We start from the raw sequence: 21,125 nt of genomic DNA on the forward strand, positions 1-21,125 counted from the left end.
AATATAACAATTTTCTAAATTCAAAGAGAATCGCTTAAATGATAACTTGAGAAATCCTGGAAATTCCTTCCTAACAGCATCATGGATGCACCTACATTGGATGGATTACAGCAGTTCATGAAGGTGACTCATCACCACCTTCAAATGCAATTAGGGATAAGCAAATGTTGGCCTTGCTACTGATGTTTAAATCTCATGAAATAATTTTAAAAATGCATATACCTCTTTAAATCAGCCCATCTCATTAATCTGATATCAAAAAAGCATACTGTGAATCAATGTACTTTAAGAAACAAATTAAGTGAAAGAAAAGTGACATGCAACTTCAAATAACTCAATTTAATTAAGATTTATTCCAAAATGCAAGAATACATTTTCCCAGCATCAGTACCACATTTATACATGTGAACTTGTAAAGAACAACCTTTCTTCGAAAAAAAATTAAATTGTTGCTGGTAAATGTAGAAAAGAATTGTCAATAAATACAAGCACTATTCCGCAAAAGGTGAAACCTCCCCCCCACCCCTCCGTGCACTGTTTAACATTTGAATGTTCACTGGCTAGTGTTCACTGTAGAAAAGGCTAACTACAGATAGGTGACATTTGTGCAATTCACTGCTATAAAACATTATGAATAATCTAGTTGAGACTATACAGTGGAGCCTTAGTTATCTGTGCTTCCATTATTTGCACTCTCAATTATTCATGAGATTGCAATTATAGCTGTTGTACTAATTTCAGACCATTCTTGATTCAGCTGGATAAGTAGATAATTAGGTATCCAGTATTTGCTGAAATTCACTATCCATGCAGCTGAAGTTTTAGGGGGCAGGAGACTAATGGAGACAAGGATGCCAGCATTCATTAAGAATGTTCAATTTTTAAAATAGAAAAGCTTGGGTGTTATCTACATGTGCTAAGAGCTTGATTAAGCCATCCAAAGATACAACTGAAGCTAAAAAAAAAAACTCACTGTTCGACTAAGTATCAGGGATTTCCAACCACCTAATTTTCATTATCCATGGAGGGGCTTCCCCCACCCCTCCAGCAGCAGATAACTGAGGTTCCACTGCCAAGTTCTCCCCAATACAAGACATTTACGCAAAATCTGATTGAAAAGTATTAACGGTTTATTTTGCTCCATTTTCAACAGCTGTGGTGGTAAAGAAAAAAAACATTAGTAAGTCCATTAGTCACGAAACCATTTTCTAAAAAAAAAGTACAAGGCCTAATAACGTGTCTGTCGAACAGGAAAAACATTTTTGAAAAGATAGTTGGTTGTACACATTGAATAAGACTACCAAGTACAGACAAATCTCAAAACAGAGAGACCAACTGCTACAAACATTTGTACATCAGAATCTTCGCGGAGCACCCCCTTTGAATGGCTTAAAACGAGCATCTCCTGATCCATGTATTCCTTTGGAGCCTGAGACATTGCCTCCTTGCATTGTGTTGTTGGTGATCTGCACAATTCTGTTTGCTACAGGACTATAGTGGGCAATGAAAAAACAGTAAGATACTAATGAAGAATTCCAATCAGTGGCCACAAACAATTTGCACCTATATCTTGGCACAGAAAATATTACACTGAAGCGAGATACAAAGTAACTGAACCATAACATTTGTTGTAACTATTTTCAAAAATACATTAAACCAAAAACTAGTTTTGTCAACAGGATGAAGGAATAAAAATCATTGTGGACAGTCAATCTGCTGGACACTTTCCTCAAACTATGTTTTCATCCAGTAAACTCCAGTACCAAAATCTTTCAACAGAAAGCAAAAGGAAGCATTAGAAACGCTTGGATCTGTACCTTCATGAGTCCTCATACTTAATTTGTAGCAGGAACATTTGGATATATCAGTGAGAGCCAGTTCCACCTTTTGGAAAGTGAAAATGTTATATCTGCTATATGTTTGCTTTTTGTTTAGGTGCAATGTTACATTCTGAAGCTCCAAGTATGAGGACTAGAATATAAAAGCAGGGATGTGCTGCTGAGGCTTTATAAGGCTCTGGTCAGACCACATTTAGAATATTGTGAGCAATTTTGGGCCCCGTATCTCAGGAAGGATGTGCTGGTCCTGGAGAGGGTCCAGAGGAGGTTCACGAGAACGATCCCAGGAATGAAAGGCTTAACACATGAGGAACGTTTGAGGACTCTGGGTCTATACTCGATGGAGTTTAGAAGGATGAGGAGGGATCTGATTGAAACTTACAGAATACTGAAAGGCCTGGATAGACTGGACGTGGGGAAGATGTTTCCATTAGTAGGAGAGACCAGGACCAGACGGCACAGCCTCAGAGTAAAGGGAAGACCTTTTAAAACAGAGATGAGGAGAAACTTCTTTAGCCAGAGAGTGGTGAATCTATGGAATTCAGAAGGCTGTGGAGGCCAGGTCATTTTGCGTATTTAAGACCGAGATAGGTTCTTGATTGGTAAGGGGATCAAAGGTTATGGGGAGAAGGTGGGACAATGGGGTTGAGAAACTTATCAGCCATGACTGAATGGCAGAGCAGACTCGATGGGCCGATTGGCCTAATTTCTGCTCCTACCTCTTATGGTCTTATGATGTATGGACGGTTTAAATGAGATAACCATTATCCATAAAATGTTACGGCAGAATGATAAAATTGGAACTTATCTATTGGGGGGTGGGGGGGAAGCGGTGGTGTTATGTCTTTGTCATATCAAAACACATGTATTCAACTGTTCTTTTATCTGGGTTGAAATGCTTCCCATACATTTTGAGAGTCTTCCTTGTCCAGATTGTAACCAACTTACATAAAATGAGTTTGGGTAGTCTCAATTCTGGTCGTGCTGGCTGGGCAAAGCAAATGTCCACAATACAAAACTGAATGAGATACCTACTGCATACCACATTCCTGGGAGAGGCCATGACAGATTTGTGAAATGAAAATGTCATGAAATAAGGAAATATTTTGAAGTTGGGGCAAAGTAAAGTTAACTTTAGTATGAAGAATCTACATCTTGCCTGGCTTTTGCAAATTTATTCATAAGATGTGGGCATTTATTACCCATCGGCGATTGCCCCGGACAAGGTGGTGGTGGTGAGCTATCTTGAGTACAATGGGGGGTTTGCTGGGCCATTTTAGAGGGCAGTTCAGAGTCAACCACAATGCTGTGGTCTGGAATCACATCTCAGCCAGACTCGATAAGGACAGATGTCCTTCCCTGGAAGGATATTGGTGGGGTTTTAATGACAATGTCTTAGTTTCATGGTTATTATTCCACATTTATTCATTTACTGAATGTTAATAGATGTCCATTACTGGCTTATGCTTATCATGATCTAGTGACCAGCAATAGAAAAGTTAAATGTGCAGTGAAGAACAAAGTTTAACCTGGGCACAGATATGGCCAAGTAGTAGATAATTAAATAACAAAGGGGAAAGCTGAGGCAAGGAGTGGAATATGCTTTACAGGAAGTAGAAACAAAAATAGTTTCAGGTGGCTTGTCTGATTGGACACAATCACAGTGCTGTAAGCCAGAAGATAAAAAGGGAGAAAAAAAATTGTAATTTCTGAGCATCTTGCCAACGATTTGATAAATTAGGAACTGCAAAGAGAGACAATTGTATCAGACTACTTTTGCCATCCTCAGAGAAAGCTAAATTACTCACTGGTCTAAAATATCAGTTTGCAGTGAAAAAAGGCTTCTTCACAAAAGAACCAAAAAACTCAAAGACCCTTCAAAGAACTTTGAACAGGGTCTCAAGATCAGAATCAAATTTTAAAATTGGAGGCTGACTCTCCAAAGAATTTTGATATTCTTGTTGGATCTTCCCAAAAAAGTGAAGCTAAGTCAGGAAGATCCATGTGAGGGCTTGAATTCTTTGAATTTAAATTCAGTGTACAAGTATCCTAGATCATTCAGCATCTGCATTTGAAAGGTGAGAAATCCATCAGATCATCCTATTACCTGTGCCCCAGTTCCTTATCCATTCAAGGATTTGCTGAGCTGCCTTATACAATGTAATTTGCAATGAAATAATCAGCTGAAACATGGGAAAAGAATTCTTTACATATTCAAACTTTATTCACACTAACTTGCCAAGTCATTGGTTGGCCACAGGATGCCAATAGCACATATAATCTGTACATGCTGTGAACTTCAAGATGGATGTTAAGCATAGAAGCTACAATCAGCTCATTCCAATCTGGTTGCAGGCACTATACTTTTCTTCTATATCTTAAAACGCAGAAAGACAAAGTCCCTATGTTGGGAGTCACAGGCCTTACAAGTAATTGTGCAGGACTGGCAGACAATAATTGGATCAATTGTGGCACACAACTCTCTCTTATAATTGAGGTAATGTCCTACATAAAGAACTATTTTTCTTGCAGGCATCATCCTTGTAATCAATGGGTCAAAAAATCAAAGCAGCCCATGCATGAGCTAAGGCTCAGCTTTATTTCATTATTTTTCATTTTAGCTCCTTGGTTATTCAGAGGGTAAGTCCATTAAGCATGTGATACTGAGGCATACAGAGGAAGGTGACCCAAAATTTTACTTCGTAACTGCGCTTAACCAGCCTCAGATCAGCAAAAGGAGCGGTATATTTGGCACATGGAAAGGAAAAAATGTGGCTAATGTCTCTTGCTCATCACTCGCTCATGGCTTTGGCTGGAAATGTCAGTAATGTACAGCCAAGGACAAGATTCAGCTTGTCCACAAATTAGGCAAATGACTAAAACTGGAGTTTATGCTTTATAAGAAATGTTTCAAGAAAAATAAAAGCAGCAGCCCATTGACCAAACGGACTAAAGCACCAACATGCAGTGTTCAAGTTCTGCAAGCAATCAACTAAGTTCTGATGTCAACTGTGCTGCTGTAAGGAGTGTCCAGAGTATATATATTGTCTATTCTATCCATCATCTTAATAATTATCACACTGGGCCTTCCATGTCCCACATCCCTGATGTCAGATAATTTTCTATAATGCTTTAGTTATGTGCTATAAATAATCTCATGAAAGTTCAAACAGATATGAATGGGATGATTTAGGAGTGTATGCTACTAGATGAAAGACACCAATCATGGTTAGTATTAGTTGTGATAAAAACTCAACAAGCATTTTACATACCAATACATTAAATTCTAATTAAGAAATATACTAGCATGAAACTGGAGTCTACAGGCCTAACATAACCATCAAAACTTTGATGGAGTGAAAGAGGGAGAAGAGATTCAGTGTAATAGCCTTTCCTCATCCCTCTCTTGAGATGTATTACATCAAGCAATGCTCACTGGCTATTGAATGTGGAGATGATCAAACTTGGAACAATAATTTCAGTAGCATCTAAAATAGTGCAATTCAGGAGTCAGCCTATTTAGGTTTTTATAGGCTGCTTAGATACCAGAACAATTGTTTTAATATAGGATACTAAAAATGGAAACACTCAATACACATCTTAGTTATGAGTTAAGAATGTTTTAATGCATTGTAAAGTTTTCTTTTTTTTGTACACAGGAAAAAGAAGGAATTTTGCCAATATAGATACATCAATATCCCCATAACATTTGACTATACGATTAAGCAAACTATGATGATGGATTTGTATTCCTTGATGTTTTATTTATATTCTGTGAACAAACCTTTTACTGCAATGTCCAATACGCATCAACAAACTACCCATCAAAAAAATAGCTTGAAGCAACTAACGCTTAATATGTTTTCAAAAAAAGAATGAGCCTGTTTAATATAAAACCAGTCAAAAATATAACATACAGAAAGAATTTACAATACATGTTTTAAGATACAGGCAATCAAAACAGCTAACAGAATGCAATTTTAGTACCTGGATAGTGGAATCATGCCAGGACCACGACTGTCACTCATTCGCCGCATGTCTTGATAGCCACTGCCTTGGGAACTGGGTCCAGCATGCCAACTGTTCCGTGGTCCTCCTGAATCACGACCATGACGTTCTACCACTACGTGTCTGTTATCATGGTAGTGAGACTGCTGGGAAAAGAGGTTGCAAAAAGTAAATACAAGTACAATCATAGCACTTGCATTTTACAAATTAATGGCAACATTATGCTACATTCCTAAACGAAACCTTATAAAATGATCTACTGGTGGGAACACAACTAATTTGATGTTCTCCCAAAAAAAATTTCAGTAAGACTAGTATCTGCTAACATTTATATATGTCACATCAGGTATATAAAGTGCAGTCATCCAAGGTTGTAAACAAGAAAAATTAAATATGATTATTTATAAAATTACTACAGCGTTTGTCCATATGCAATAAGTCCAATTAATTGTTCATCTCTTCTGTACCTGAGTATTACCACCTCTGTCTCCTATTGCTGGTCTTCCTCCATCTCGGCTGTTATATCCAGCCATACCGCTCGGTGGCCCACTTCGCAGATTCTGTCCAGATCTCTCTGGGCGTATTCGATCCCTCTCTCTTGAATTCCTAAATTGTCAATAATTACTTCAAGATTACTAACTGATTGCTAAAAGTTTACAAGTTGAATTACTTGCTTTCAGTTAGAACACTAATAAATCAGTTTCACAAGGCCATCTCTTTCTTGTGTTTCACAGTAAAATATATTCCATAAACTAGCTTCAAAGCTCACTAGCTCACAGCTAAGCAATGAAGAGATGGAAGAAATTGTAATCCAACCACCTGGTTTGCACGAGCACATGACAAGGTTCAGATTTGTAAATCTATCAATTGGAGAGGTTCTTCCAGGCAACAGTACTTCTACGACTATTACAAATGGGAAGAAAAATGCTGCGTTCTGTAGCATTAACTTAATTGTTTATTTAAAACAATAAAAGGAATTCAAATGCACTAAGAACATCAGATTGAAAATTTATCTTTTCATAATCCGTTGCCATCTTTTGGATCCTCTTACTTGAATGATGTTGATTTCAACTAAATATTAAGGGTCCCTGTGTTAGCAACAATTCGGAGATTAAAATTAAATGCCACCCCCCCCCCCCCCCCCACCCCGCCATAAGTACCACTGGGCCACTAGAAATCACCTGAAAAACAGAGGCAATATACCCATGCAGTCTGTTATGCAGCTGTCAACAAATCTGGCTTAGGTGTTTCACACGAGCGAAATGAGACTTTTTTTCCCCAAGTTTAGTCTTTTCAAAAAGTGAGTTCCAAAAACTCTCCACATGTGGTAGAACAAATTCAAAATTACCTCAATTCATGTTTAGTAGAACCCATACCACCACTAGGCTTCCAATCATCGGGTCTAGAAGAATTATGACTTGGCCGACTGTGATGGACTCCATGGTCATCCATCCTACTTCTGTCAGGAAAGCTTCTCGATGGGGATATCTTTTGTAGATGGTCATGCCCCCTGCTACCAGCTGAGCGGTCCTGAATTGTTACAGTTCGCCGGTCATCTCTCTCCCTTATTTCTCTCCGCTCGTTATTTGCATGAAGTTCACTTCTTTGTTGGGAAGTTGGTCTTCTGGAATCACTATATGGTTTTGGATATCTGTTATACCCAGCGTCCTCTCTGCGACTACCAGAACGATTCTTTTTTCCATCTCCTTGATGGTTGTAACGATCCCCTCGTCTGTAAATTTGGTGAATAACTTGTATTAGCTTCCTTAACCAGCCTTATTTCAGCAACACTTGGATCTTGGCATAAAATGCTATCAGTGCCCTTCAGGGACTTATTGAACCATTGTTAGAAACAGATGGGTTGATTTTCTCTCAGGTGCCCTGTCCTGTCCTACAGGGATGCACATCCACTGCCATAGAGAGATCAGGAATACCATATGCAAAAAGAAGCCTGGAACCCATGTTCAGACTCTTGTGCAATGTACACCTATACCAGCACAATGTGCTTTTGGCATTAATTTCAGTAGATGCAATTTATTTCTATCATGTACCAATTACTTCTTTCTAGCTCCAGCAGTTCTGCTCAACCAATCATGCAATCAAAAAACACATCAGGTCTCACTTGATGTGGTCAAAATCCAGATGCAAAGGCAGCACTCACCTATCAAATGACGATGGTACCCTGTGGTCAAAGTCATTGTAACGGTTCGGTTCTTGACGACTGTAATCAGAACTGTGACTGAAACGGGCGTCATTGTCCATGGCCCTCCTTTTGTGTTCATTCCAATAGGGTTCATCGCGTCTAGATATTAAGACAGTTACAGATTTTAATAACTTTCAGCATTTTGAAACAGTCAAAAGATTAAGTATTGTTCAGATAGGAAAATTAAGTATCACAACAGCCTCATTTCAGGTTAAGAACAACTTGCTTTCTATAGCTGTGTAATTTAAAACAAAACTGAACTTTTAAAACCCTACAAGTTTTACTTCATCTTTGTCTAGGAAAATCTCGAAGCATTAGATTCCTAGCTTGTATGGTATCTTTAAACATCATAAAACATTGCCAAGTGCTTCACAAGAAGGGAGAAGCAACAGAGAAATAAGAAAAAACAAGCAAAATATTGTAGATGCTGGAAATGTGAAATAAAAACTGGAAATGCTAGAAAATCTCAGCAGGTCTGACAGCATCTGTGGAGAGAGAAACAGAGTTAACGTTTCAAGTCTGTATGGCCCTTCTTCAGAGCTAAAGAGAAGTAGAAATGTGATGAAATTTATACCGTTTAAGGGAGTGGAGCAGGTGAAGCTGGAGAGAAGGCCAGCGATAGGTGGGACTAAGGAGAGATTATTGACAAAGATGTCATGGACAAAAAGATAAGGAGTGTTAATGGTAGTGGTAAGGCTAAAGGTGGTGCTGATAGTGGCATAAAGGTAAGAAAGCAGAATAAGTGTAAGCACTCTGTGAAAGAACAACATGAAACAAATAACAGATGGCCTTTTTGGGGGTGGTGTAATGAGAGGAGCAGTGGTTAGGGAAAAAGAACGGAAAAAGGGGATAAAACAACAAATAAAATTGAAAATAAGGGGATAAAAAATAAAAATAAATTTTAAAAAAGGTGGGGGGGGAAGAAAACGGGGTAAAGACAGAGGAGAGAGTTCATGGTCTGAAGTTGTTGAACTCAATGTTAAGTCCAGAAGGCTGTCAAGTGCCTAATTGGAAGATGAGGTGCTGTTCCTTCAGTTTGCATTGGGCTTCACTGGAACAATGCAGCAGGCCAAGGACAGACTTGTGGGTATGAGAGCAGAATGGTGTGTTGAAAAGGCAAACAGGAAGATCTGGGGCATGCTTGTGGACTAAGTGAAGATGTTCCGCAAAGTGGTCACCCAGTCTGGGTTTGGTCTCTCCAATGTACAGGAGACTACATTGGGAGCAGCAAATGCAGTAGCCAAATTGAAGGAGGTGCAAGTAAAGCGCTGCTTCACATGAAACAGGAGTGTTTGGGCCTTTGGGCGACGAGGAGGGAGGAGGTAAAGGGGCAGTGTTGCACCTTCTGTGATTGCATGGAAAGGTGCCATGGCAAGGGGATGATATGTTGGAAGTGATAGAGTGGTGGACCAGGGTGTCCCAGAGGGAACAATCCGAATGTTATGCCGAATGGGAAGGTGTATTTGATGGAGTTGGCGGAAATGGTGTGGAATGATCCTTTGAATGTGGAGGCTGGTGGGGTGAAAAATGACAAGGGGGACCCTATCATGGTTCTGGGACGGAGGGAATGGTGTGAGGACAGAGGCGCAGGAGATGTGTCGGAAATGGTTGAGGGCCCTGTCAACCACAGTGGGTGGGAAACCTTGGTTAAGGAAGAAGGAAGGCTTGTCAGAAGTGCCGTTATGGAAAGTGGCATCACTGGAACAGGTGCAACAGAACTGAGAGAATGGGACGACGTCCTTACAGGAAGCGGGGTGTGAGGTAGTCAAGGTAGCTGTGGGGATCGGTGGGCTTGTAATGAATATTGGTGGACATTCTACCACCAGAAATGGAGACAGAAGGGTCAAGGAAGAAGGAAGTGTCGCAGATGGACCATGTGAAGGTGATAAAGGGATAGAAACTGGAAGCAAAATTGATAACATTTTTCCAGGTCCAGATGAGAGCACGAAGTGGCACCGAAACAGTCGTCGATGTACCGACAAGAGTTGTGGGAGGGGGCCTGATTAGGACTGGAACAAGGAATGTACCACATACTCCATAAAGAGACAGTCATAGCTACACCTTTTATTTTGTCCTTCCATTCTGAGTTCCCTTGCCTCTCTCCCAATGATGCCACTTCCCAAAACAGCGCTTCTGACATGTCTTCCTTCTTCCTTAACCGAGGTTTCCCACCCACTGTGGTTGACAGGGCCCTGAGCCGTGTCCGACTGATCTCCCACACCTCTGCCCTCACACCTTCCCCTCCCTCCCAGAACCATGATCAGGTCCCCCTTGTCCTCACTTTTCACCCCACCAGCCTCCACATTCAAAGGGTTATCCCCCACAATTTCCACCAACACCAGCATGATGCCACCACCAAACACCCCCCCACAACTTCAGCAGTCCGTAGGGACAGTCTGGGACACCCTGGTCCAGTCCTCCATCACTCCCAACACCTCATTCCCTTGCCATGGCACCGTCCCATGCAATCGCATGGGTGCAACACCTGTCCCTTTAACTCCTCCCTCCACATTACCCAAGGGCCCTAACACTCTTGTTTCATGTGAAGCAGCGCCTTCAATTTGGTCTACTGCATTTGCTGCTCCCAATGCAGTCTCCTCTACACTGGGAGACCAAACACAGACTGGGTGACAGTTTGCGGAACACCTTCGGTCTGTCCGCAAGCATGACCCAGATCTTCCTGTTGCTTGCCATTTCAACACACCGTCCTGCTCTCATGTCCACATGTCTGTCACTGCCCTGCTGCAATGTTCAAGCGAAGCCCAATGCAAACTGTAGAAACAGCACCTCATCTTCCAATTAGGCACTTTACAGCCATCCAGACTTAACACTGAGTTCAACAACTTCTGACCGTGAACTCTATTTTCACCCCTCTTTTTAAAAATGTTTTTTTAAATCCACTTACTTTCATTTTTATTCATTTATTGTTTTATCCCCCTTTCATCCCTTTTTCCATCCTTTTTCCCGAACCAATGCCCCCCTGCCCCCAACACCAAAAGGGCCGCCTGTTACTTGTTCCATGTTGTTCTTTCACAGAGTGCTTACCCTTGTTCTGCTATTAACACATTCTGCTTTCTTACCTTTCTGCCACTCTCAGCACCTCCTTTAGCCCTTACCACTACCATTAACACTCCCTTTGTCTGTTTGTCCATGACATCTTTGTCAATCTCTCCTTAGCCCCCACCTATCGCTGGCCTTCAATCTAGCTTCACCTGCTCCAACCCTCTTCAACAGTATAAATTTCATCACATTTTGACTTCTCTAGCTCTGAAGAAGGGTCATAGGACTTGAAACGTTAACTCTGTTTCTCTCTCCCGGGAAACAAAGAAAATCTGGATTTACTAGAATGGAGCAGAGAGCTGGGATGTGGGGCAAAAGGAAGTTGCAGAGAAAGGCTTTGGAGAGATTTGTAGACAAAGATAAAAATTGTTGAGATAAATGCGTTGGAGAGTGGGAGGGGTAGGTGGCATGAAGGAAGTGAAAGCTGCAAAGGACAGGAGTGATGGTAAGTAGATTTTACAAGATAGGATGTGGGTAGAAGAGTTCTGGATATGTTGTTGGACTGTAGTGTGCACATTTAGGATAACTGCTGTTAATTCGGTGAATATCCATCCGGCAAAGGAAGATGTTGGAGCCAGTCTGTCTTCAACATGTGTTATACTGGGCTTTGTGAATAAAACAAAATGTAGACTACTTTCCCCTTCCACATAGTTTGCTCCACTACAGGTGTAAACTGGTTCTTATATACGTGCCTAACCTTTTCCTAATACCATCAGCTGCTCTTAATGACAGCCAGAGCACGCACACAATTGCCACAGCAGTTGTAACATGAACACTTCTAACCCATACAAATGGTTTAGAAATAAGACAGTTAGGATCAGTGATGGGCAACCGAGGCGAGTGAGTAGGCCACAAGTGGCCCTCCATCTCAGTGGGCTGCAAGATTTAAATCGGGCATGTTCATGACCCCATGAAGAAGAATTTGCAGGGTGTGCTGATGGAACTGTAGCAGCGCTTTGATTGGACGCAGAGGGAGCACACGGCTCTCAGTCAATGTTGTGTGCAATAAGCACCCACCTCACTTCATATGCCCTTGCTTTGTGTGCGTACCACTTTAGTAATACCGGTAGGAAAAAATACTGCACAACAGAATCCAGCGGAATCCAGAAGCCCTGCATGTGGGCAACGGTCAACAAAATGTCTTGCGGGCTACACTCAGAACACTGATGGCCTACAGGTTGCCCACCACTGGTTAAGATCATCTGGACAAAGTTATAAACCACATCAGCAAAACCTTACTCTTCATTCACGCACTGAGTGAGAGTTCAGAATAATGCCTTGTTGAGAACACGATTCTGTGTATTAATCCAATAAACATACTACAGATTATCCAGTCATAAACTTGTAATTTACAAACATACCGGTTATCAACATCGTGAGGACGTTTTAAAGAATTTCTTCTTTCTTGCTCGTAGCGGAGCTGCTCTTGCTGCCGACGAAGCTCTTCACGTTCACGGGCAATGCGCTCTATTTCTTTACGGCGTTCCTGAAGTATGGAATAGGTACAAGTGTGAAATTCTTTTTTTTCTGAACCATTACTCTTGTTTTTTCAGCACACTACCCTCCTCCAGCCTTAGACCCACTGATATGCTGTAGTATTAGTGAAACTGTTGAACTCAATGTTGAGTCCAGGAAGTTGTAAAGTGCCTAAATGAAAGAGGTGCAGTTCCTTGAGCTTCATAAGAACAGGCTAAGGATTGAGGTCAGGAAGGAGCAGAGAATTAAATTGACAAGTGAAACTGTCTGCCCACTCCCACCTTTATCCATACTTGCTCCTTCCTTCCATTTTATCCAACCTTCACCTTTGTTCCTTCTTCCTTCCACCCACTCCCCACTTTCTCTACTCAACTGTTGACTCAATCTCATCCATCAGTTTAGTTACCACTTCAAAATTGAAAATCAATTTCAATGCACCCAACATGTTCTTTGTGAAGTGTCACAACAGTCTGGTTCACTAATGTCCTTTAGGGAAGGAAATCTGTTGTCCTTACCTGGTCTGGCCTACACGTGACTCCAGACCCACAGCAATGTGGTTGACTCTTATGCTCTCTGAAATGACCTGGCAAGCCACTTAGTTATATCAAACTGCTACAAAGTCACAAAAAAGGAATAAAAGAGAATGGACCCACCAGCATTGACCTAGGTACTGGAAACGACAACAGCAATCTTAGCCCTGTTGACCCTGCGAATTCCTTGTGCCAAAATTGGCAGAGCTGTCTCACAGACTAGTCAAGCAATTGTCTAACATAGTCCCCCTCACGAAATCATATCTTATAAATAAATAGAGTGGCTGTATAAAGAGGAGTTCACCTGTGAGGGAGCAGGTTTGCACCCAGGCACTTGGCAGCACTGGAATTCGAAAAGAGTGACTTCAGGGCAAGAGAGGGAGAGAGCTGATTGGTAGGTCATGGGTAAGTTATTTTTTTCCCCACTTCAAAGTGACATTACAAAAGGTAAGAGTCTCAGCATCTTTTTTTAATAACTAAATAATTTTCTACTTGGCTTAAATTTAAGGAAATAGTCTTTTAATTAAAAACAAGTATGGCAAGGGAGCTCAGTCCCGTGTGTTGTAAGGCCTGCAGCATGTGGGAACTCTTCGACACTCCTTGCAGGCTAGTAGGCAGTGCCACCAGCTTGACGAGCTTAAGCAATGGGTTTTGGAGCTTGAGCGTCAGCTGGAGACACAGCGGTGCGTCCGCGAGGCTCAGGGGTTAGGTGGACAGCACGTTTTTAGATGTGGTCACTCTGCAGCTTAAGTGCAGTGAGAGGAAAAAAAATGGGTGACCGCCAGTCAGAAGAAGGGAGGCAGGCAGGTAGTCAGGCAAGCCCCAGAGTGCATCTCACTCAAGAACTATTTTTGTGCACTGGAATTGGGGGTGAAAGTTTCTCTGGAGAGTGCAGCCAGAGCCAAGTTCGCGGCACTGGGGGTGGCTCAGCTGCACAAGTGGGGAGGAGTTAGCGTGGAAGAGCAATAGTGAGGGGTGCAGACAGGCGCTTCTGCAGCTGTAGACGTGACTCCAGCATGGTGTGTTGCCTCCCTGGTGCCAGAATGACTGCAGGGCATTCTGAAGGGGGAGGACGAACAGAGGTTGTGATGCACATTGGTACCGACATAGGTAGGAAGAGGGATGAGGTCCTGCAACAAGAATTTAGGGAGCCAGGTAGCAGGCTAAAAAGCAGGACCTCAAAGGTTGTAATCTTTGGATTACTCCCTGTGCCACGTGCTAATGCTAATGAGTATAGGAATAGGAGGATAGAGAGGATGAAGGCATGCCCAAAGAGATGGTGCAGGATCACTGGGTCCGTGGGGCCTGTAGAAGACGGACAGGTTGCACCTCAACTGGAACGGGACCAACATCCTTGCGGGGAGGTTTGCTAGTGCTGTTGTGGGGGAGGGTTTAAACTAATTTAGCAGGGGATGGGATACAGAGTGTAGGTACAGCAGGGGGTGATGCACAGCCAAATATAGAAGAGAAACTAAATTAGCAGGGAAGGCAGAGCAAATCTAGACCTGTTAAGGCACAAGGGAATAATGCAAGGCTGGATTGCATCTATTTTAGCGCAAGGAGTGTTACAAGTAAGGCAGATGAATTGAAGGTGTTGATTAACACACGGGAATATGATATTGTTGCTATCACAGAGACATGACCGAGGGAAGAGCCAACATGTTCCCGCAAAGGTGAAGGGCAGGACCAACAAGTCCAGGGAACTCTGGATGTCAAGGGATAAAGAGGATTGGATAAGGGAAAAAAAGGTTTATGGCAGATACCAAGGGCTGAAAACTGCAGAAGCCCTAACAGTATAGAAAGTGTAGGGGGATACTTAAAAAAGTAATTAGGAAAGCGAAGAGGGGGCATGAGAAAATACTGGCGGGGCAAGATAAAGGTAAATCCCAAGGCATTTTATAATCTATTAAGTGCAAGAGGAACCAGAGAAAAAGTAGGGTCCATTAGGGACTAAAGTGGCAATGTGTGTGTGGAGCCGAAGGACATAGGTGAGGTTTTAAATGATTTCTTTTCATCTGTGTTCACAATGGAGAAGGACGATGTAGGTGCAGAAATCAGGGAGGGGTCTGTGATATACTTGAACAAATTAGCATTGAAAGGGAGGTGGTATTAGCGATTTCAGCAGGCTTAAAAGTGGATAAATCCCCAAGCCCAGATGAGATGGATCCCAGGCTGCTATGTGAGACAAGGGAGGAAGTTGCACGGGCTCTGACACTAATTTTCAAATCCTCTCTGGCCACAAGAGAGGTGCCAGAAGACTAGAGGACAGCGAATGTGATACCATTATTCAAGAAGGGTAGTAGAGATAAACCAGGTAATTACAGGCCAGTGAGTCTAACATCATCCATCTTATGGTAGTCTTTAGCCAATGTGATTCACTCCACATGATATCAAGAAACGGCTGAAGGCACTGGAGAGGCCCTGACCATATTCTGGCAACTTGCCACGCCCCTCGCAAAGCTGTTCCAGTACAGCTACAACACTGGCATCTACCAGCTTTGTGGAAATTGCCCAGGTATGCCCTTTGCACAAAAAGCAGGACAATTCCAACCAGGTCAATTACAGCCCCATTAGCCTACTCTCGATCATCAGTAAAGTGATGGAAGGGGTCATCAACAGTGCTATCAGGCAGCACTTGCTTAGCAATAACCTGCTCAGTTTGGGGTCCGCCATGTTCAAACATGGACAAAAGAGCTGAACTCTCAAGGTGAGGGGAGACATAAGGTCGCATTTGACCAAGTGTGGCATCAAGGAACCCTAGCAAAACTAAAGTTAATGGAAATTAGGGGGAAAACTCTCCACTGGCTGGGATAATACCTAGCCTGTCGAAGGGTCATGAGGACTCGAAACGTCAACTCTTTTCTTCTCCGCCGATGCTGCCAGACCTGCTGAGTTTTTCCAGGTAATTCTGTTTTTGTTTTAGCACAAAGGAAGATGGTTGTGGTTGTTGGAGGTCAGTCATCTCAAGCTCCAGGACGTCCTCAGGGTAGTGTCCATGGCCCGATCATCAACAGCTGCTTCATTGATGACCTTCCATCATAAGATCAGGTCAGAAGTGGGGATGTTCGCTGATGATTGCACAATGTTCAGCACCATTCGAGACTTCTCAGATACTGGAGCAGTCCATGTCCAAATGCAGCAAGATCGGCACAATATCCAGGCTTGGGCTGACAAGTGGTAAGTAACATTTGCGTCACACAAATGTCAGGCAGTGACCATCTCCAACAAGAGAGAATCGAACATCAGGGGGGGTGATGGTTGATTGGCATTACCATCACTGAATCCCCCACTATCAACATCCTGAGGGTTACCATTGACCAGAAACTGAACTGCACTTGCCATGTAAATACTATGGCTACAACAGCAGGTCAGAGGCCAGGACTTCTGCGACGATTAACTCACCTCCTGACTCCCCAAAGCTTCTCCACCATGAACAAGACACAGTCAGGAGTGAGAAGGAATACTCCTGATTTCCCTGGATGAGTGCAGCTCCCACAACACCCAAGAAGCTCGACAACATCTAGGGCAAAGCAGCCTGCTTGATTAGCACCACATCCATCCACTTCCTCCATCGCCAATGCACAGTAGCAGCAGTGTACCATCTACAAGATGCACTGCAGGAATTCACCAAGGCTCCTTCGACAGCACCTTCCAAACCCATGACCACTACCATCTGGAAGGACAAGGGCAGCAGATACATGGGAACATCAACACCTGGAAGTTCCCCTCCAAGTCACTCACCATCCTGACTTGGAAATATATCACTGTTCCTTCACTGTCACCAGGTCAAAATCCTGGAACTCCCTTCCTAACACAAGGACTGCAGCAGTTCACCACGACCTTCAAGGGCAACTGCGGGCGGGGGGGGGGGGAGCAATAAAGGCTGGCCCAGCCAGCGAAACCCACATCCCATGAATGAATTTAAAAACAGTCAACAGAAAACTGGCAATATTTAATCATGCAAATTGTGAGACTAAATTAGATTCAACCACAAAATCTCAATTTACAAATAACCTCACTGAGGAATTCACGCTTAATATCTCGACAAAAGTTGGCACCTCTAACAGAGTATTAACTCAGTACTGCAGCCAGTGTTGAACTTCAGATATAAATTAACGCCCACTAACCCCACAAATACTATCCCTTTCCACTTAACTTAAGATCCTTCCAGACCTGAATCCATAAGGAACAATTTGCTGATAAGTTAACTTTATTAAGGCTGACAGATTGCATGAGATCAGCTTGTTCTGTCAAAGTGAGAGATGTGGATCGGCATCTCTAAAGAATTTCCTTTCTTAGCTTTGCCATTGTACCAGCTCACAGCCAAGCATTTCATAACTGGGTCAAGAAAGCAACTGTAAGGAAAGACAGCACTAAAGATTACCCAAGTCCATAAACACAGTTTGCAGTGAAGAACACAGAAATCTGATTGCTTAAAAGGAGGAAGTGCACAAAGTTGGAAGACCAAGAAGCAATGGCAAAATAAAATTTCTCCTGTCAGCTTCTCAATGGAATAAGAATAAATAAAATTGACCAAGGGGGAAATCTATCCCACAGTGGTTGAGCTACATCTCTTGATAACCTATCCAAGGACCAACACAGTATCTACCCAGCCAAGTTAACTCGTTTTGACAAAAACACTTTTTGTCTTGGCTTGGGGTTAGCAGTGTGATTAGGAAGAAAGGCAAAAAAAAAATTACAAACTGTACAAAATCAAACACTGAGATGTGAATCTGCATTGAAAAGCTTAAGGGAGAACCTGTTCTATACGTATACGTTCCCTTTCTAGTCGTTCCCGTTCCATCCTCTCTCTCTCAAGTTTTTGTTTTTCAATTTCCAACCGTTCTCTTTCGCGTTGCAAGCGATCACGTTCTTCACGCTCACGGATCATGCGAATACGCTCCCGTTCACGACGCTGCCTTTCAGCTATTTCACGTCGCCTGGATAAAAAAAAAATTATATGTCTGAAAAGTAAGCACAGCAGAAATCTTACACCAAGTCAAATGGAAAGTTTTTGAAATGTGTATGGTGTACAAAGCAATATGTTAGCATTGTGTAGCTTGGTAATTGCTAGTTATGTGCTGTTGATAAGAATTTAAAAATCTTACTTTTGAATTCAATACTACGAAAAAAAACATGTATCATAAGAAAATTGCAGTCAAAAATTAGAAAAGAACATGAAAGAAACTAGTGTGGCTAGCTCTCAGATTCAAACCCAACCAAAATTAGGAGGCAGAAAGTGTCCTTCCAGCAGCCTCTAACAAAGAAAGATTAAAAGAGACTTGCATTTGTATAGCACCTTTAACAGCCAATGAAGTCTCTTTTGAAGTACACTGTAATAATGTAGGAAACACATCTGATTAGTACATAGCAAGGTTCCACAAGCATCAATGTGATAATCAGCAGATAACCTGAATTTTTTTTGTGACGTTGGCTGAGGAATAAAATGCTGCCTAGAATTCCCGTGCTTCTTTGAAATAGTTTCATGGGATCTTTTATTTCCACATGTGATGGCAGATGGGTCCTGATTAACACCTCAGACAGTGCAGCAGTCCCTCAGTGCAGCACTAGGAATTCTTATTTGTTTACGGCATGCACACTGGGATGAGAGTAGCCGAAGGCAAAATGGTCTGAAAATTTTTGTGACAAGGGTTAATTTAATTACAGCATTTATGATCTGTAGTGAATGTAAATGCTTCTCGGCCACTTCAAATGGGTGGAATTATTAGACTGTAAGTGGGTAGAAACATTAGTTTTCCCTTTCCTTACCTTGTATTACCATCAAGACTGTGGACCAATGCATTTGTGTAAAATCAAAGTGGCCTCAGCATTTGTGTTTCAATGCAGTTAGTACATTTAATATAGGATGAAGTAACTGTTGACACCAGAACATGACCGATTTCCATCCATCCATCTTGTGCATGAATGATGGCTAAAGGAGTTGAAACTTACCTTTTCATAATTAAAGAACAACTATATGCTGTGGGTTTGGTGCTTTCTTTGGGCTCTGATTGTTTCACCTGATTTTATGTGTATTTAAAATTTCAGTGTAGTCTAATGAGATTGGAGTAACCTGACATCAGCAAAATGGGCACCAAACGGAGGCATTTTTGTATCTAATTTCCCAACTGTGTTCATGGAGGGAACTCCAGGCCGTGATCTAATAACACTACAATTGATTTGCTTTGTAGCTCAGCTTAGACAGTCGAACATACCCCAGTTCTAAAGGCGCTGTTGTAAATCATCAGCTTAAATGAGGTTTGACATTAACTTTGTACTATTAACATGTCAATTTCCACATGTACACTGACAACACCAAGCTCGACATCACCATCTTCTCCCTCAACTCCTCCAATGTCTCTAAACTCAATAACTGATATACAGAAATTTCCTTAATTAAATATTGGGAAATCCAAAGCCACTGCCTTCAGTCCTCTAAGACCAACTCTGTTCCCTAGCCGCCAATTTCATCCTTTTCCAAGGCTGAACCAGACTGCTCTGACCCCAAGATAAGCCTCCAACCACTTATCTGTGCCATTACTAACTCCGTCTCTTTCCACATCTGTGACAATGTTCATCTCCACCCGCCTCAGCTCATCTGCTGCTGAAACCCTCATCTGTGTCATTGTTACTTCTAGATTTGAATATTCAAATGCACCCATTACCTACGTACTACAGTATCCCTTGTATATCTGAGGTCATCCAAAACTCTGCTGCCCATTTCACACCAATCCTGTTCACCTACCACCTGTGCTTGCTGACCTATACTGGCTCTTGGTTAAGCAACACCTCCACTTGGAAATTCTCATCCTTATTTTCAAATCCCTCCATAACCTCATCCCTTCCAATCTCTATGAACTCGTCTAATTCTGGCCACTTGAGCATCCTTGATTTTAATCACTCCACCATTGGTGGTCGTGCCATGAGCCACCAAGGCATGAAGCTCTGGGATCGTATCCTCCTCTTTACCTTGCTTTCCTTCTATTTTAGACACTCCTTAAAACCTGCCTCTTTGACCAAGCTTTTGGTCATCTGACCTAATACCTCCTTCCATGATGTCATCTGTTTTATAACGCTCCGGTGAAGCACTTTGGGATGTTTATTAACTTAAAAGCCCCCCTTTATAAATACAAATTGCTGTTAGGCACATAAAACTTTGAATCACTAACTGGTTGTTCCAAACATATGGTGGCAGCCAGTGTCCAAACTTAATTAAGCTAAGTTTGTAAAATTCATATTTTTGCCTTGTTTCGCAAGGTTTGCTAAAAAAAAAATATAAATTGATTGCTCTGCATCTTCTGTCCACGCAATGAGAATGAGAGAGGGGGAGTGTGTAGAGAGAGTTGGGGGGGGGCCACAGAGAGAGAGAGAGGGGGAGAGAGAGAGAGAGAGAGAGAGAGAGAGGAGGGGGGGGAGAGCGAGAGAGACAGAGGGGAGGGAGAGAGAGGGAGGGAGGGAGAGGGAGGGAGAGGGAGGGAGAGGGAGGGAGAGGGAGGGAGAGGGAGGGAGAGGGAGGGAGAGGGAGGGAGAGGGAGGGAGAGGGAGGGAGAGGGAGGGAGAGGGAGGGAGTGGGAGGGTGTGGGAGGGAGAGGGAGGGAGAGTGAGTGAGAGAGGGAGGGAGAGGGAGGGGAGGGAGAGAGAGGGGAGGGAGGGAGATGGATGGAGGGAGAGGGATTGAGGGAGAGAGATGGAGATGGAGGGAGGGTGAGGGAGGGAGAGAGAGGGAGGGAGAGGGATGGAGAGGGAGGGAGAGGGAGGGAGAGGGAGAGTGAGGGAGGGAGGGAGAGGGAGGGAGAGAGAGGGAGGGAGGGAGAGGGAGGGAGAGGGAGGGAGAGGGAGGGAGAGGGAGGGAGAGGGAGGGAAGAGAGGGAGAGTATGTGTGTATCCAAAGGTTGAACCTGGGAATCTCTGTAGGCATTGAAGGTTTTATTTCAGCACTGATTTAAGGTTTTTGAAGCACCTAGTGAATCCTAACTGAAATGCACAGGATTGGAAAGGGATGAATCTTCC

General features: G+C 42.6%; 1 protein-coding gene across 5 annotated transcripts in view; it reads right to left on the reverse strand.

Annotated features, from left to right (window-relative positions):
• Positions 1 to 334: 334 nt before the first annotated feature.
• Positions 335 to 21,125, reverse strand: part of sltm (SAFB-like, transcription modulator) — a 48,645-nt gene continuing 27,854 nt past the window's right edge. For 4 of the 5 annotated variants that reach the window (XM_041174830.1, XM_041174827.1, XM_041174825.1 and 1 more), the window contains 7 exons: positions 17,875 to 18,055; positions 12,471 to 12,595; positions 8,008 to 8,148; positions 7,195 to 7,578; positions 6,314 to 6,452; positions 5,826 to 5,992; positions 335 to 1,491 (listed from right to left, as the gene is read on the reverse strand). In XM_041174830.1, coding sequence (XP_041030764.1) covers positions 1,356 to 1,491; positions 5,826 to 5,992; positions 6,314 to 6,452; positions 7,195 to 7,578; positions 8,008 to 8,148; positions 12,471 to 12,595; positions 17,875 to 18,055 — 1,273 coding nt within the window. In that variant the 3' untranslated portion in view covers positions 335 to 1,355. The remainder of the gene's footprint in view (positions 1,492 to 5,825; positions 5,993 to 6,313; positions 6,453 to 7,194; positions 7,579 to 8,007; positions 8,149 to 12,470; positions 12,596 to 17,874; positions 18,056 to 21,125) is intronic. The other variant, XM_041174826.1, reaches the window with a different exon arrangement.

Source organism: Carcharodon carcharias, chromosome 26, assembly GCF_017639515.1.
Source record: "Carcharodon carcharias isolate sCarCar2 chromosome 26, sCarCar2.pri, whole genome shotgun sequence".
Classification (NCBI taxonomy): domain Eukaryota; kingdom Metazoa; phylum Chordata; class Chondrichthyes; order Lamniformes; family Lamnidae; genus Carcharodon; species Carcharodon carcharias.